The following is a 16,260-nucleotide window of genomic DNA, read 5'->3' on the forward strand; positions in this document are numbered from 1 at the left end:
GCAGTCATCATCAGTATGATTCATTTTCCCGCAGCGGCGGCATTTTTCACCTCTTTGTGACAGCACTGCATTCACTTTAAGGGAACCACTCAACTGCTGCACTTCACGTGTTGCTGTCTCTGCCGACACAGCATAATCAACTGCTTTGCGAAACGTGAGATCCTTCTCAGTCAAAAGACGCTTCTGCACAGTTTCACACTTTAATCCACACACAAATCTGCCTCGTAGAGCATCTTCCAGATACGCACCAAACTCGCAATGTTCTGACAGTCTTTTCAGCACCGCCACATACTGTGCGACCGTTTCTTCTTCCCCCTGATTCCTCTTGTGGAACCGGAACCTTTCAGCTATTACCAGCGGTTTGGGAGCAAAATGAGCTTGCAAAACACCCACAATATTGTCATACTGCATTGTCCCAGGCTTGCTTGGCGCCACTAGATTACGCAGCAGACTGTACGTCTTGGGACCCATCACACTCAGCAGCACCGGGACCCGTTTCTCAGGCTGAATGTCATTAGCAAGGGTGTAATGCTCAAAACGTTCAATATACGTCGCCCATTGCTCACCAGCATCATCAAAAGGGTCCATCTGTCCAATCATTCCAGCCATGATGTATCCGCTGTCCACAGCCAACACTGTCGTTTTTGACTCGTCGGCGAAAAGCAGCTAGCAGCTAGCTCCGATGCTAATTCACCACGCGATCGTCCGTTTTCCGTCCGAACTCGGCCACGCAGTCAGTTCATGCTCAGTAGACAGCCAAGTCTTCCAGACGTCACAACTCGTCGCCAATTTATGTTATATTTCCACTGTAGTGTCAATACACTATTAAGGATTATGCCGAGTCAGACTGCACATACAACAGTTTGTTTACAAGTTGACTTCTTCTTTATTGGGCTCACACAGAAGTAACATACATACATAACTGGGCGTGGTGCCCCCTACTGGCGATGGCTTGCATAGCACACAATAATTCTTGGTTCATACATAACAGCTACATTGTAGCTTGCCATCACCAGTGTGTGAATGTGTGTGTGAATGGGTGGATGACAGGTTGTGTAAAGCGCTTTGGGGTCCTTAGGGACTAGAAAAGCGCTATACAAATACAGGCCATTTACCATTTACTGTTGCACGTCATCTGTGTCCTCATGTTTAGCCTGCCGCGGCCGTTGGTTGGAGGAGCCGCAATAGTTTGGAAAGGAAGGAAGCAGTAAGGTCAGTTTCCATTCTGGGTTTTCAGCATTAATAAAGAAACCTGCAACAAGGTGAGTAATGTTTGAGGTCCAAAAGAAATCAACACAGAGAAATTTTTACAGTGCTTTTCTACTCTACCTGAACATTCAAAGCGCTCTATACAGGTTGCCTCATTCACACCTGTTAATAGAAGCCCTTTTTCTGTGCTTTCTACCTAACATTCACACACATTCATACTCTGATGAATGCATCAGAGAGTGACTTGGGGTTAATGTCTTGCCCAAGGACAGTTAGCATGCAGTCTGGAGCAGCCAGGGATCGACCCAAAAACCATCTGATTAGTAGATGACCTGCTCCACCTCCTGAGCCACAGCCACCCCTTTCAGAGGTAAAGAATGATTTAGAAAGTAAGTACAGTAATTTTTTGAGGTGATTTGATTAAAAAAAAAATCATTTTTGCTTCTAATTACATAATTAAGGTGTAATTACATCTTCCAACAAATTGATACATAAACGTATCATTTATCTACTAAAAATACATAGGAGCTGGCGTCATGTTGTGGAAGCTGCCATCTTGCCCCACCATCATACACTGGCTGAGATGGGCATCGCTGCGCCGCCTTTTCATGTTTTATGTAAGTGGATTTATACATTACTTTGAATTTAAAGATGTCAAATAGCTCTTTCACACTACATATGACTATTTCACATTTGTACATGTATATTTTGGTGATCTCTTTCTCAGTATGTTTTTCTTCTTATGGAAATAAGCTAATTTTAAACCAGTTAATGTTAGGCTCCAGTGTCCTAAGAAATCACACCTTTCCCCTGATAAACAAATTGATTGGATTCTCACATTGTGTGGGAATTGATTATCAATTACAACTTCAATGAGCCACTTCAAAGAAAGTTTCACCCGCGTGGGCAGCAACAGAAAGTCCAGATGTGGAAACAGAAGGTTTCCACATTAAAATATCGATATTTGAATCATTTTGGGGTAAATTGTAGTTTTTCATTAACAGGAACACAGTGGAAAGAAACTATCATTCAGATTGTCTACATTGGAAAGAACTACTCCCTCTTCCGCCTTTTATAGTCATGTGTGAAATACGGCTGTATAAATGTGTGGCAGCCTGTGGCGTGCGCACTCACAACAATGGCTGAGCGTAACTGGAGTCATGTGCGCACGTATTTTACATCCACAAACAGCCCAGACGTGGTTTGCGATACATGTGGCAAGAAAGTGAGGTGTTGTGGCAACACCACTAACCTTGTCAAACACCTCAAAGTAAATCATATCACAGAATATGACGAGCTTATGTTGAGGCAAACTGAAGAGGAGGAGAAGGACGGGTGCTGCTAGGGTGAGACAGACGTCTCTCAGGGAGTCCTTTAGTGCTGCAGGCAGGCAAGGTGTTCACATAGTGCACAACTTCAGGTTTTTGATTTCTATATGATGAATTCTGCATTATTAAGTGATAAGAACAAGTAATCTGATGTCCTGTAATGATTATGACGCTATAATTTGAGATACAATAAAAGAGTAAAGTTTTTGTACAAAGTATCGGAGCAGTATCATCGATACCACCCTGAATTTTACTTGGTATCGGATCGGAAAGGAAATCAGTGGTATCACACATCACTAGTGATCAAATGTCAGGCCAAGCTGGAACTGATTCCTGTCTTCTGTAACTTCTACAACACTGTCCAATAGAGACACATGAATGAACTGCAGCGTCATTAAAAACACTGATGATCTTTATTTAAAAATGTAATACATTTACATCTGAATAAACTTTTAGGCATTACGCTGACGGAGGGATGGATGGACCATGAATGCTTTCTCATCCTTCTTGTCATGCACCATGGAAGTGTCTGAGGGGCTTTTCCACTTGGAATGGGGATACTGTGTCCACACTTCAGAGGTGGAGTTTCCAGCATCTCACCTGGGCCTCATCTGCAAACAATCAGCAGGAGGGCTTCTTAAACCAGCGCTGCCTGCTACTCCTTGCCAGTTTGTTCTGCCATCTCCAGTGGTAACTAGGCTTCCCCTCTGCTCCAGTTCTGGCGTGCTCCTTCCCTGTGTTTAACCTTGTTTTCCCTGTGTTTAGGTCTCCTCTGCCAACGTACTCATCCTACCCTCAAACTCCCTTACCCGTCCAGCAACTTCTTCTCCCTCTGTTGCAGAATTCCCGTTGGATTGTTCCCATCAGGAGCCAGGTGTTCAGTCTCTCGATAGCTTTTCCTCTGGTTCCTGCTGTCTGCTGACACTCCTAGCTCGAGCCACGTTCTCCATTCCCTCTCTTTAAACAAAGTCTTATAAATAGTTTAACCATGTGCATTGAATCTGCATTTGGGTCTAAGCTTTCTATGCAGGGAAGAAATCATCACAGTGACATCTATTTAATTTTCAATTCAATTTTATTTAAAGAGCGCCAAATGACAGCAACAGTCACCTGAAGGCGCTTTATATTGTAAGATATACTTACAAAGAAAACCCCAACAATCATATGACCCCCTATGAGCAAGCACTTTGGCGACAGTGGGAAGGAAAAACTCCCTTTTAACAGGAAGAAACCTCCAGCAGAACCAGGCTCAGGGAGGGGCGGCCATCTGCTGCGACCGGTTGGGGAGGGGCAAGGAAAATAGTATAAAGACATGGAACAGAGACAGAGGTTAATAACAAGTACCATTCAGTGCAGAGGTCTATTAAACATAGTGGGTGAAGAAGAAACACCCAGTGCATCATGGGAATCCCCCGGCAGCCTAATGCTGGGCATACACTGTGCGATTTTTGGCCCATTTTGAGCCGATTTTTCAGTCGTGCGATCGTTTTGGGGATCGTCCCGAGTTTGGCCTTGATCAAACTTCTCACCCCTGCGAGTCAATCCTACAGTTTGATCAGGAGCCGAATAACGCGACTGAAAAATCGCAGCACAGTGTATGCCCAGCTTATTGCAGCATAGAGGATTCAGGATCACCTGAGTAGGCCATCAGATTACTGAAAGGATACTGAAAAAACCCGTCGAAGTAGTCTTAGTCTTCATTGCTGCTGGTCGACTCAATTGAACACCTCTGAAGTTTGCACACGGGCAAGTATTCCTCTTCTTGCTCAAAATCCTCTCGGGAACGCTTCCTCGAGCCTCCAGTTTCGTGTTCAAGCTCTTCGTGCGCATCTTCAAATACTTCAGAGTCATTATCGCTCCATCTCATTCTTTTGTTTGCTCCTAAATCTTCTTCATCCCTCTCTCTAGACCTCTTCCTGGAAACACCTGGCTGAGGGTCCTCTTCTGGGATGTACTGGCGAACATCCATGCGGCCTTCAAATGCCTCCTCATTTTCAATGCCACCAACATTGAAAATGATCACAACCACAGCATCCCCGTGCTGTTCATCGTTGTCACCATTGGCATTATTGTCCCTCACATGAATATTTTGAACATCGTCGTCGTCGTCGTCGTCATCGTCATCGTCATCGTTGCCGTCGCCGTCGCCGCCGTCATTGTCGTCATCGTTGTCGTCATCGTCGTTGTCGTTGTCGTCATCGTCGTTGTCGTCGTCGTCGTCGTCGTCATCGTCATCGTCGTCGTCATCGTCGTCGTCGTCGTCATCGTCTTCGTCCCCGTAAAGGTAATTGTCATATTGTGCCAGTACTGAAGCTATTAGCTCATCTAGATAGCAACAATAATCATGGAGAGCGCGATACAGACGGTTCAGGAAGCCATTAGCAGGTTCCTGATCTCCATTTGCCAACATTCGTGGGTTAACCTGTTGGCCTGCAAGATCATTAAATCTTTTAATTAACATCCATAACTATCTGCTGAAAATCTGTTTTTCATCAATTTCAAGACTGAGTACATGTGCTTACCGTCTTGGTTATTTTGTGGTCCGTCTCCACTTGCACTCATTTTGACTACAAGGAACACAAAACAACAATGATCACTAAACCTCAACCCAGAATGTTCAGAGAATTTGCTTTTTTTGTGATGACTTTAGGCTGCGTCCAAACGTACACGGCTATGTTTGAAAACGGACGATTTTCCTTTTTCGTTTAAAAAAAAATAAAAATCCAGTCCACATGTGCAGTTTTGAAAAAATATCTCCTTCCACATCTAAACACTAAAAACAAAGTGAAACGCTGTCAAGAACACGCCAAATCTTAACCGTGTAGAAATGTTGGCCAATCAGAAGTCTAGAAGCCTGGGTGGGAAAACCTCATAAAACCTTACGTACTTCTGAGAAGTTTTTGTCTTTTTCTGGAAAAGCAGCTAATTTTGTGTTACTTTCACGTGCCTTCATCGTTTCAAATGTTAATAACTAAAGACAGACTCACAACTTTGGAATGGACTAAATGCATACAGCATACATAAATGTCATTTTTTTAAATTACATTTCTTCCAAACCGACGTCAGGATTTGGGTTGGGAGAGCGTCTGTGTTGAATGTAGAATCCACGTCTGATGTAAGCGTGTAAAAACTGCAGATACTAAGATTAACAGACACAGTATGTTGTCTACATCTGCCATTGTAGAAATTGATCTCATGTAAACAATAACGTGGCCACAGCGTGACTTCAACAGCGGCGCACACTTTTGACATTGCCTGAGTAAATGTCCGTTTTCCTCGTCCACACCTAAACACAAAAACGTGCTTTTTAAAAATCTCACCTTTCAGTGACTCAATCTGCTGTTTAGGTGTGGACGAAAGGCCCAAATGCAGAGACAAAGCTGCGCTTTCAAAAATAGCCGTGTACATGTGCACGTAGGCTCAGTTTCTCAGAAATTCTAATAGTTTGTTTGAGAACAAAACTTACGTCTTCTCTATTTTCCTAAATGAACAAAATAATCTGAGAAATAATCGTGTTAAAAAGAGCTTCTGTCACTCTAAGATATGATTAAGAACATTTTCTAATTTATGTATCATTTGTCAAATATTACATCAGCTGACAAATAGTTAAGTCTTCATTTGTTTTCCTGAATAATAGATCCACATCATCCTCTCTATGATGGAAAATATAGTCTAGTCTTGCACAATGTAAAGTACATAAATACTGTCCTGGCAAGCAGGGAAATCAGGCTTTATATATTTAAGTAAATGATCTTGAGTTTATAAACTGAAATTTGAGCTTACTTTAGTTCTTGGTAGATTACACAGCAGTTAATCCTCAGGGAAACGTCCAAATGTCACTAAATAGTGGTCTGCTTTCATTCGGTTGCAGTGTCTCTTCCGTTTTGTGTTCATATGCTGATGTTTTCATTCAAACATGCTTAAATGCTGTGATGTCACTTTAGCAGCAAAGACTGCGGAATGTGCAGAGATTCTTTTGACATCAAGTTGTTTGCTCAGATTTTGATATCTTTTAAATGGAGACAAAACAAAACGCTATGGCAACAAAACAACAAGCTGTTTCCAGTGCTTAATATTTAACATGTCTTTGTTATAAATTTGATTTGTACAAATCTGTGATGTTGATGTGCACAACGTGGGATTTAGACCTCGGAGGGTTAATCAACAAATCACGAAAAATTAGGTTTAAATTTCTGTTCATGACGGTGCAGATTTCTGACATTTTGTGTACTTGAAGCATTTAACAATTTGATTGTTTTCTAATAAAAACTGTGTGAAACTCAAGTTAGAACTGTGTTTGTAAATGAACCGCCCCATGTTGTGTAGCTTTCTGGATTTTATACTTATTGGGCTACATATTAATTTACTATACAGGCTATACAGTAGATAAAATCTAAACTCACATGTTTTATGTAACTAAAGTGTTTAATCATGTGGGCTACAGACAGTAATCAAGTTATGGACTATATTGATATGAAAAACATGCATACTTAGTGCATTTGAATCATTTTAACCATATGTAACCACCTGCATGTCATGGTCCTGGGACTTCTACCTGGTTTTTTGTGTGTCTTGTATTGTTGTTGTTTGATGTCAGCTTTAGGGTCCCTCGGTTGTTCTGTTAAGATGTTGCTTATTTGATTTCCCCTCGTGACTTTACCCCCTGTGTGCCCCCTCTGTGTATCTGCCAGCCCCCATGCCTCGTTTCTCCTCCTTGTGTTTTATTCCATGTTTTCCCAGCCCGCTATGTCTGTGTTCTCTTCCAATCTGGTCTGCGTCTCTGTGTGCTTCCTGTTTTACTTTGATAGTCTCCCGTCAGTGTTGTGTTACTCCTGCCGTGTCTCGTTATGATTATCAGTGTCGCCTGTGTTCCCCGTGTGCTCCCACTTCCCTCGTTAACCCTCTGTGTATTTGTGTCCACGTCTCCTACATTACCTACATAATAGAGCTATAATAAATGTTTGTTTGGGGTTTTTTTAAGTACAGAAATCAGCTGCTAAAATAATTGTTTTGACTTTTTGGGAATGCTTTACGGTCTGTTCTGTAGGAACGCTGAATTAATATATTGACTGTCTGGCCCCTTCTGGCTATTTAATAGTTGCTGAAGGAGATTTTGTTCATCCCCAGCTAATCTCATCCATATTTATATAAAATCTAGCATACTCCACACCACACAAAGTCAGAAGCCAGTTAAAATCTGTATGTGGTACCTGAGGCGGTGCTGCACTGACCAGTTGTTTCTGGCTATTTGCTGGTTCAGCCTGCCTATCACTGCAACTCTTGGCTCTTATTGGTCAGGCTGGTGTGTGTGTGTGTGTGTGTGTGTGTGTGTGTGTGTGTGTGTGTGTGTGTGTGTGTGTGTGTGTGTGTGTGTGTGTGTGTGTGCATTTTAAAGACTTGATTCCCACAGTCCAAGTCAGGGTTTTAAAATGCGTTGCTGTCTCCATCCAGCATCAAAGCTGCATTGAAATTTCCTTCAATGAAATTTTGGCTCAAAGAAAAACAGTGTTGTTACTGTCAATCTCCAGTTAAAATAAAAGTGTAATTAAACCAAACGAAAGTAATGTACTAATGCTGGTCAAGACATTACCTGTAGCTGAGTGACATTTCCTCCAATTTCTGTTGGTGTCTGCAGTTTCCACTGGGGCTTAGTGTCTACTGCTACCCGACTGCACCACCATCCTCCACATTGCTATGCGTCCATTGGTGGTGCCAGCTGCTAGGATTTCTGAGTGTTGCAGAATTTTTAAAAAAGCAACGAGTTTTTTATTTTTAACCTATGCATTTGGAAACATTCAGGAATATGGTGATGGGAAAGAAAAAGGTGGTTTCCATGAAGTCTCCCTCTCGCATCCACCTTCCATACTGCCAAAGCTCCAGACTGTCAATAACAATAATAACAGTAATAGTTAACAGTTAATTTGCCTAGCACTTTCAAAACAGTTACAAAGTGTGTTAAAGAACACAATAAAATCTTAGTTAAAAACTCAAAAGAAAAGTTCAAAGAGTTAAAACACGAAACGGTTTGTTTTCTTTTTGCATTGAGCCAGGCTGCACGATCAGCTAAGAGTGTCTGATGTGCAGAATGCAGGCAGTGACTTGGTTCATAAAAAGTGACCAAATCTGTAACAAGGCTTGTACCCATGTATCGTATACCCAAAAGGTTGTGAGGAGGAGAATGATGATTTATTTCTTTGAATTTGTTATAAGTCTGGCAGCTGAGATTTAAATGAGCTGGAGGTGAAAGATGGACTTCTGGCTGAGATCCCAGTAGAAGGAATTACAATTATTCAAACACAATGAGATAAAAGGATTTAATGGGTGTGATAAATGTGGTTGCACTCACCTGTTCACGGCACCTGATGTTAATGAGCAGAAAGGTAGGGTGAGCATGAGGCGAAACCTTCTGTTGACTGCAGCTTGAGCGCAGCTTGAATCATTTTGATGCATCTTTTGGTTTATGTATACTTCTGCACTAAGTTATGCAATAGGCCAATGTTGAAATTTGGCATAGTAAATGGTGCAGTTATTTGTGCAGTCTGTGCATTTGTTTAATGGTTTGAGGCCGTGTGCCGATTTGTACAGTGGACAGTTGTATGTGGAATAAAAGTAGCAAATAGTACAGAGGTGTATCTCATGGGGCGATCGTGGCTCAAGAGTTGGGAGTTCGCCTTGTAATCGGAAGGTTGCCGGTTCGAGCCCCGGCTTGGACAGTCTCGGTCGTTGTGTCCTTGGGCAAGACACTTCACCCGTTGCCGCCTGGTGGTGGTCAGAGGGCCCGGTGGTGCCAGTGTCCGGCAGCCTCGCCTCTGTCAGTGCGCCCCAGGGTGGCTGTGGCTACATTGTAGCTTGCCATCACCAGTGTGTGAATGTGTGTGTGAATGGGTGGATGACAGGTTGTGTAAAGCGCTTTGGGGTCCTTAGGGACTAGAAAAGCGCTATACAAATACAGGCCATTTACCATTTACTGTTGCACGTCATCTGTGTCCTCATGTTTAGCCTGCCGCGGCCGTTGGTTGGAGGAGCCGCAATAGTTTGGAAAGGAAGGAAGCAGTAAGGTCAGTTTCCATTCTGGGTTTTCAGCATTAATAAAGAAACCTGCAACAAGGTGAGTAATGTTTGAGGTCCAAAAGAAATCAACACAGAGAAATTTTTACAGTGCTTTTCTACTCTACCTGAACATTCAAAGCGCTCTATACAGGTTGCCTCATTCACACCTGTTCATAGAAGCCCTTTTTCTGTGCTTTCTACCTAACATTCACACACATTCATACTCTGATGAATGCATCAGAGAGTGACTTGGGGTTAATGTCTTGCCCAAGGACAGTTAGCATGCAGTCTGGAGCAGCCAGGGATCGATCCAAAAACCATCTGATTAGTAGATGACCTGCTCCACCTCCTGAGCCACAGCCACCCCTTTCAGAGGTAAAGAATGATTTAGAAAGTAAGTACAGTAATTTTTTGAGGTGATTTGATTTAAAAAAAAATCATTTTTGCTTCTAATTACATAATTAAGGTGTAATTACATCTTCCAACAAATTGATACATAAACGTATCATTTATCTACTAAAAATACATAGGAGCTGGCGTCATGTTGTGGAAGCTGCCATCTTGCCCCACCATCATACACTGGCTGAGATGGGCATCGCTGCGCCGCCTTTTCATGTTTTATGTAAGTGGATTTATACATTACTTTGAATTTAAAGATGTCAAATAGCTCTTTCACACTACATATGACTATTTCACATTTGTACATGTATATTTTGGTGATCTCTTTCTCAGTATGTTTTTCTTCTTATGGAAATAAGCTAATTTTAAACCAGTTAATGTTAGGCTCCAGTGTCCTAAGAAATCACACCTTTCCCCTGATAAACAAATTGATTGGATTCTCACATTGTGTGGGAATTGATTATCAATTACAACTTCAATGAGCCACTTCAAAGAAAGTTTCACCCGCGTGGGCAGCAACAGAAAGTCCAGATGTGGAAACAGAAGGTTTCCACATTAAAATATCGATATTTGAATCATTTTGGGGTAAATTGTAGTTTTTCATTAACAGGAACACAGTGGAAAGAAACTATCATTCAGATTGTCTACATTGGAAAGAACTACTCCCTCTTCCGCCTTTTATAGTCATGTGTGAAATACGGCTGTATAAATGTGTGGCAGCCTGTGGCGTGCGCACTCACAACAATGGCTGAGCGTAACTGGAGTCATGTGCGCACGTATTTTACATCCACAAACAGCCCAGACGTGGTTTGCGATACATGTGGCAAGAAAGTGAGGTGTTGTGGCAACACCACTAACCTTGTCAAACACCTCAAAGTAAATCATATCACAGAATATGACGAGCTTATGTTGAGGCAAACTGAAGAGGAGGAGAAGGACGGGTGCTGCTAGGGTGAGACAGACGTCTCTCAGGGAGTCCTTTAGTGCTGCAGGCAGGCAAGGTGTTCACATAGTGCACAACTTCAGGTTTTTGATTTCTATATGATGAATTCTGCATTATTAAGTGATAAGAACAAGTAATCTGATGTCCTATAATGATTATGACGCTATAATTTGAGATACAATAAAAGAGTAAAGTTTTTGTACAAAGTATCGGAGCAGTATCGTCGATACCACCCTGAATTTTACGTGGTATGGGATCGGAAAGGAAATCAGTGGTATCACACATCACTAGTGATCAAATGTCAGGCCAAGCTGGAACTGATTCCTGTCTTCTGTAACTTCTACAACACTGTCCAATAGAGACACATGAATGAACTGCAGCGTCATTAAAAACACTGATGATCTTTATTTAAAAATGTAATACATTTACATCTGAATAAACTTTTAGGCATTACGCTGACGGACGGATGGATGGACCATGAATGCTTTCTCATCCTTCTTGTCATGCACCATGGAAATGTCTGAGGGGCTTTTCCACTTGGAATGGGGATACTGTGTCCACACTTCAGAGGTGGAGTTTCCAGCATCTCACCTGGGCCTCATCTGCAAACAATCAGCAGGAGGGCTTCTTAAACCAGCGCTGCCTGCTACTCCTCGCCAGTTTGTTCTGCCATCTCCAGTGGTAACTAGGCTTCCCCTCTGCTCCAGTTCTGGCGTGCTCCTTCCCTGTGTTTAACCTTGTTTTCCCTGTGTTTAGGTCTCCTCTGCCAACGTACTCATCCTACCCTCAAACTCCCTTACCCGTCCAGCAACTTCTTCTCCCTCTGTTGCAGAATTCCCGTTGGATTGTTCCCATCAGGAGCCAGGTGTTCAGTCTCTCGATAGCTTTTCCTCTGGTTCCTGCTGTCTGCTGACACTCCTAGCTCGAGCCACGTTCTCCATTCCCTCTCTAAAGTCTCATAAATAGTTTAACCATGTGCATTGAATCTGCATTTGGGTCTAAGCTTTCTATGCAGGGAAGAAATCATCACAGTGACATCTATTTAATTTTCAATTCAATTTTATTTAAAGAGCGCCAAATGACAGCAACAGTCACCTGAAGGCGCTTTATATTGTAAGATATACTTACAAAGAAAACCCCAACAATCATATGACCCCCTATGAGCAAGCACTTTGGCGACAGTGGGAAGGAAAAACTCCCTTTTAACAGGAAGAAACCTCCAGCAGAACCAGGCTCAGGGAGGGGCGGCCATCTGCTGCGACCGGTTGGGGAGGGGCAAGGAAAATAGTATAAAGACATGGAACAGAGACAGAGGTTAATAACAAGTACCATTCAGTGCAGAGGTCTATTAAACATAGTGGGTGAAGAAGAAACACCCAGTGCATCATGGGAATCCCCCGGCAGCCTAATGCTGGGCATACACTGTGCGATTTTTGGCCCATTTTGAGCCGATTTTTCAGTCGTGCGATCGTTTTGGGGATCGTCCCGAGTTTGGCCTTGATCAAACTTCTCACCCCTGCGAGTCAATCCTACAGTTTGATCAGGAGCCGAATAACGCGACTGAAAAATCGCAGCACAGTGTATGCCCAGCTTATTGCAGCATAGAGGATTCAGGATCACCTGAGTAGGCCATCAGATTACTGAAAGGATACTGAAAAAACCCGTCGAAGTAGTCTTAGTCTTCATTGCTGCTGGTCGACTCAATTGAACACCTCTGAAGTTTGCACACGGGCAAGTATTCCTCTTCTTGCTCAAAATCCTCTCGGGAACGCTTCCTCGAGCCTCCAGTTTCGTGTTCAAGCTCTTTGTGCGCATCTTCAAATACTTCAGAGTCATCATCGCTCCATCTCATTCTTTTGTTTGCTCCTAAATCTTCTTCATCCCTCTCTCTAGACCTCTTCCTGGAAACACCTGGCTGAGGGTCCTCTTCTGGGATGTACTGGCGAACATCCATGCGGCCTTCAAATGCCTCCTCATTTTCAATGCCACCAACATTGAAAATGATCACAACCACAGCATCCCCGTGCTGTTCATCGTTGTCACCATTGGCATTATTGTCCCTCACATGAATATTTTGAACATCGTCGTCGTCGTCATCGTCATCGTCATCGTTGCCGTCGCCGTCGCCGCCGTCATTGTCGTCATCGTTGTCGTCATCGTCGTTGTCGTCGTCGTCGTCGTCGTCGTCATCGTCGTTGTCGTCGTCGTCGTCGTCATCGTCGTCATCGTCGTCGTCGTCATCGTCGTCATCGTCATCGTCATCGTCTTCGTCCCCGTAAAGGTAATTGTCATATTGTGCCAGTACTGAAGCTATTAGCTCATGTAGATAGCAACAATATTCATGGAGAGCGCGATACAGACTGTTCAGGAAGCCATTAGCAGGTTCCTGATCTCCATTTGCCAACATTCGTGGGTTAACCTGTTGGCCTGCAAGATCATTAAATCTTTTAATTAACATCCATAACTATCTGCTGAAAATCTGTTTTTCATCAATTTCAAGACTGAGTACATGTGCTTACCGTTTTGGTTATTTTGTGGTCCGTCTCCACTTGCACTCATTTTGACTACAAGGAACACAAAACAACAATGATCACTAAACCTCAACCCAGAATGTTCAGAGAATTTGCTTTTTTTGTGATGACTTTAGGCTGCATCCAAACGTACACGGCTATGTTTGAAAACGGACGTTTTTCCTTTTTCGTTTAAAAAATAATAATCCAGTCCACATGTGCAGTTTTGAAAAAATATCTCCTTCCACATCTAAACACTAAAAACAAAGTGAAACGCTGTCAAGAACACGCCAAATCTTAACCGTGTAGAAATGTTGGCCAATCAGAAGTCTAGAAGCCTGGGTGGGAAAACCTCATAAAACCTTACGTACTTCTGAGAAGTTTTTGTCTTTTTCTGGAAAAGCAGCTAATTTTGTGTTACTTTCACGTGCCTTCATCGTTTCAAATGTTAATAACTAAAGACAGACTCACAACTTTGGAATGGACTAAATGCATACAGCATACATAAATGTCATTTTTTTAAATTACATTTCTTCCAAACCGACGTCAGGATTTGGGTTGGGAGAGCGTCTGTGTTGAATGTAGAATCCACGTCTGATGTAAGCGTGTAAAAACTGCAGATACTAAGATTAACAGACACAGTATGTTGTCTACATCTGCCATTGTAGAAATTGATCTCATGTAAACAATAACGTGGCCACAGCGTGACTTCAACAGCGGCGCACACTTTTGACATTGCCTGAGTAAATGTCCGTTTTCCTCGTCCACACCTAAACACAAAAACGTCCTTTTTAAAAATCTCACCTTTCAGTGACTCAATCTGCTGTTTAGGTGTGGACGAAAGGCCCAAATGCAGAGACAAAGCTGCGCTTTCAAAAATAGCCGTGTACATGTGCACGTAGGCTCAGTTTCTCAGAAATTCTAATAGTTTGTTTGAGAACAAAACTTACGTCTTCTCTATTTTCCTAAATGAACAAAATAATCTGAGAAATAATCGTGTTAAAAAGAGCTTCTGTCACTCTAAGATATGATTAAGAACATTTTCTAATTTATGTATCATTTGTCAAATATTACATCAGCTGACAAATAGTTAAGTCTTCATTTGTTTTCCTGAATAATAGATCCACATCATCCTCTCTATGATGGAAAATATAGTCTAGTCTTGCACAATGTAAAGTACATAAATACTGTCCTGGCAAGCAGGGAAATCAGGCTTTATATATTTAAGTAAATGATCTTGAGTTTATAAACTGAAATTTGAGCTTACTTTAGTTCTTGGTAGATTACACAGCAGTTAATCCTCAGGGAAACGTCCAAATGTCACTAAATAGTGGTCTGCTTTCATTCGGTTGCAGTGTCTCTTCCGTTTTGTGTTCATATGCTGATGTTTTCATTCAAACATGCTTAAATGCTGTGATGTCACTTTAGCAGCAAAGACTGCGGAATGTGCAGAGATTCTTTTGACATCAAGTTGTTTGCTCAGATTTTGATATCTTTTAAATGGAGACAAAACAAAACGCTATGGCAACAAAACAACAAGCTGTTTCCAGTGCTTAATATTTAACATGTCTTTGTTATAAATTTTATTTGTACAAATCTGTGATGTTGATGTGCACAACGTGGGATTTAGACCTCGGAGGGTTAATCAACAAATCACGAAAAATTAGGTTTAAATTTCTGTTCATGACGGTGCAGATTTCTGACATTTTGTGTACTTGAAGCATTTAACAATTTGATTGTTTTCTAATAAAAACTGTGTGAAACTCAAGTTAGAACTGTGTTTGTAAATGAACCATCCCATGTTGTGTAGCTTTCTGGATTTTATACTTATTGGGCTACATATTAATTTACTATACAGGCTATACAGTAGATAAAATCTAAACTCACATGTTTTATGTAACTAAAGTGTTTAATCATGTGGGCTACAGACAGTAATCAAGTTATGGACTGTATTGATATGAAAAACATGCATACTTAGTGCATTTGAATCATTTTAACCATATGTAACCACCTGCATGTCATGGTCCTGGGACTTCTACCTGGTTTTTTGTGTGTCTTGTATTGTTGTTGTTTGATGTCAGCTTTAGGGTCCCTCGGTTGTTCTGTTAAGATGTTGCTTATTTGATTTCCCCTCGTGACTTTACCCCCTGTGTGCCCCCTCTGTGTATCTGCCAGCCCCCATGCCTCGTTTCTCCTCCTTGTGTTTTATTCCATGTTTTCCCAGCCCGCTATGTCTGTGTTCTCTTCCAATCTGGTCTGCGTCTCTGTGTGCTTCCTGTTTTACTTTGATAGTCTCCCGTCAGTGTTGTGTTACTCCTGCCGTGTCTCGTTATGATTATCAGTGTCGCCTGTGTTCCCCGTGTGCTCCCACTTCCCTCGTTAACCCTCTGTGTATTTGTGTCCACGTCTCCTACATTACCTACATAATAGAGCTATAATAAATGTTTGTTTGGGGTTTTTTTAAGTACAGAAATCAGCTGCTAAAATAATTGTTTTGACTTTTTGGGAATGCTTTACGGTCTGTTCTGTAGGAACGCTGAATTAATATATTGACTGTCTGGCCCCTTCTGGCTATTTAATAGTTGCTGAAGGAGATTTTGTTCATCCCCAGCTAATCTCATCCATATTTATATAAAATCTAGCATACTCCACACCACACAAAGTCAGAAGCCAGTTAAAATCTGAATGTGGTACCTGAGGCGGTGCTGCACTGACCAGTTGTTTCTGGCTATTTGCTGGTTCAGCCTGCCTATCACTGCAACTCTTGGCTCTTATTGGTCAGGCTGGTGTGTGTGTGTGTGTGTGTGTGTGTGTGTGTGTG

At 42.0% G+C, this 16,260-nt stretch overlaps 2 protein-coding genes and 1 long non-coding RNA gene across 5 annotated transcripts; 1 reads left to right on the top strand and 2 right to left on the bottom strand.

The window, feature by feature from the left end:
- Positions 1 to 1,157: 1,157 nt before the first annotated feature.
- LOC143419830 (uncharacterized) lies at positions 1,158 to 3,186 on the top strand. Of its 2 annotated transcripts, none has more exons than XR_013099851.1 (4): positions 1,158 to 1,262; positions 1,446 to 1,598; positions 1,735 to 1,826; positions 2,994 to 3,186. It is a non-coding gene; the product is annotated as an uncharacterized LOC143419830 (long non-coding RNA). The 2 variants fall into 2 exon arrangements; XR_013099850.1 differs by having other exon boundaries at positions 1,446 to 1,579.
- A 407-nt stretch (positions 3,187 to 3,593) lies between these two features.
- LOC112431366 (uncharacterized) lies at positions 3,594 to 6,412 on the bottom strand. 2 transcript variants are annotated; one of them, XM_076887404.1, is made up of 3 exons: positions 6,321 to 6,412; positions 5,060 to 5,104; positions 3,594 to 4,967 (listed from the first exon to the last, which is right to left on the bottom strand). In XM_076887404.1, exons 2-3 carry the CDS (start codon positions 5,097 to 5,099, stop codon positions 4,228 to 4,230), a joined length of 780 nt encoding a protein of 259 aa, XP_076743519.1. In that variant the 5' UTR covers positions 5,100 to 5,104; positions 6,321 to 6,412; the 3' UTR covers positions 3,594 to 4,227. The 2 variants fall into 2 exon arrangements, with proteins under 2 accessions (XP_076743519.1, XP_076743520.1); XM_076887405.1 differs by lacking the exon at positions 6,321 to 6,412 and having other exon boundaries at positions 5,060 to 5,206.
- A 5,558-nt stretch (positions 6,413 to 11,970) lies between these two features.
- LOC112431367 (uncharacterized) lies at positions 11,971 to 14,798 on the bottom strand. The gene is made up of 3 exons (XM_076887406.1): positions 14,707 to 14,798; positions 13,449 to 13,493; positions 11,971 to 13,356 (listed from the first exon to the last, which is right to left on the bottom strand). Exons 2-3 carry the CDS (start codon positions 13,486 to 13,488, stop codon positions 12,605 to 12,607), a joined length of 792 nt encoding a protein of 263 aa, XP_076743521.1. The 5' UTR covers positions 13,489 to 13,493; positions 14,707 to 14,798; the 3' UTR covers positions 11,971 to 12,604.
- Positions 14,799 to 16,260: the final 1,462 nt, after the last annotated feature.

The sequence above is a fragment of the Maylandia zebra genome, linkage group LG8 (assembly GCF_041146795.1).
Source record: "Maylandia zebra isolate NMK-2024a linkage group LG8, Mzebra_GT3a, whole genome shotgun sequence".
NCBI classification, from domain to species: Eukaryota; Metazoa; Chordata; class Actinopteri; order Cichliformes; family Cichlidae; genus Maylandia; species Maylandia zebra.

Coding starts and splice junctions, on each gene's coding strand:
- LOC112431366 (XM_076887404.1), bottom strand. CDS start 5,099: ATGAGTGCAAGTGGAGACGGACCACAAAATAACCAAGACG. Junction 4,968..5,059: donor ACCACAAAATAACCAAGACG/GTAAGCACATGT, acceptor ATGATCTTGCAG/GCCAACAGGTTAACCCACGA.
- LOC112431367 (XM_076887406.1), bottom strand. CDS start 13,488: ATGAGTGCAAGTGGAGACGGACCACAAAATAACCAAAACG. Junction 13,357..13,448: donor ACCACAAAATAACCAAAACG/GTAAGCACATGT, acceptor ATGATCTTGCAG/GCCAACAGGTTAACCCACGA.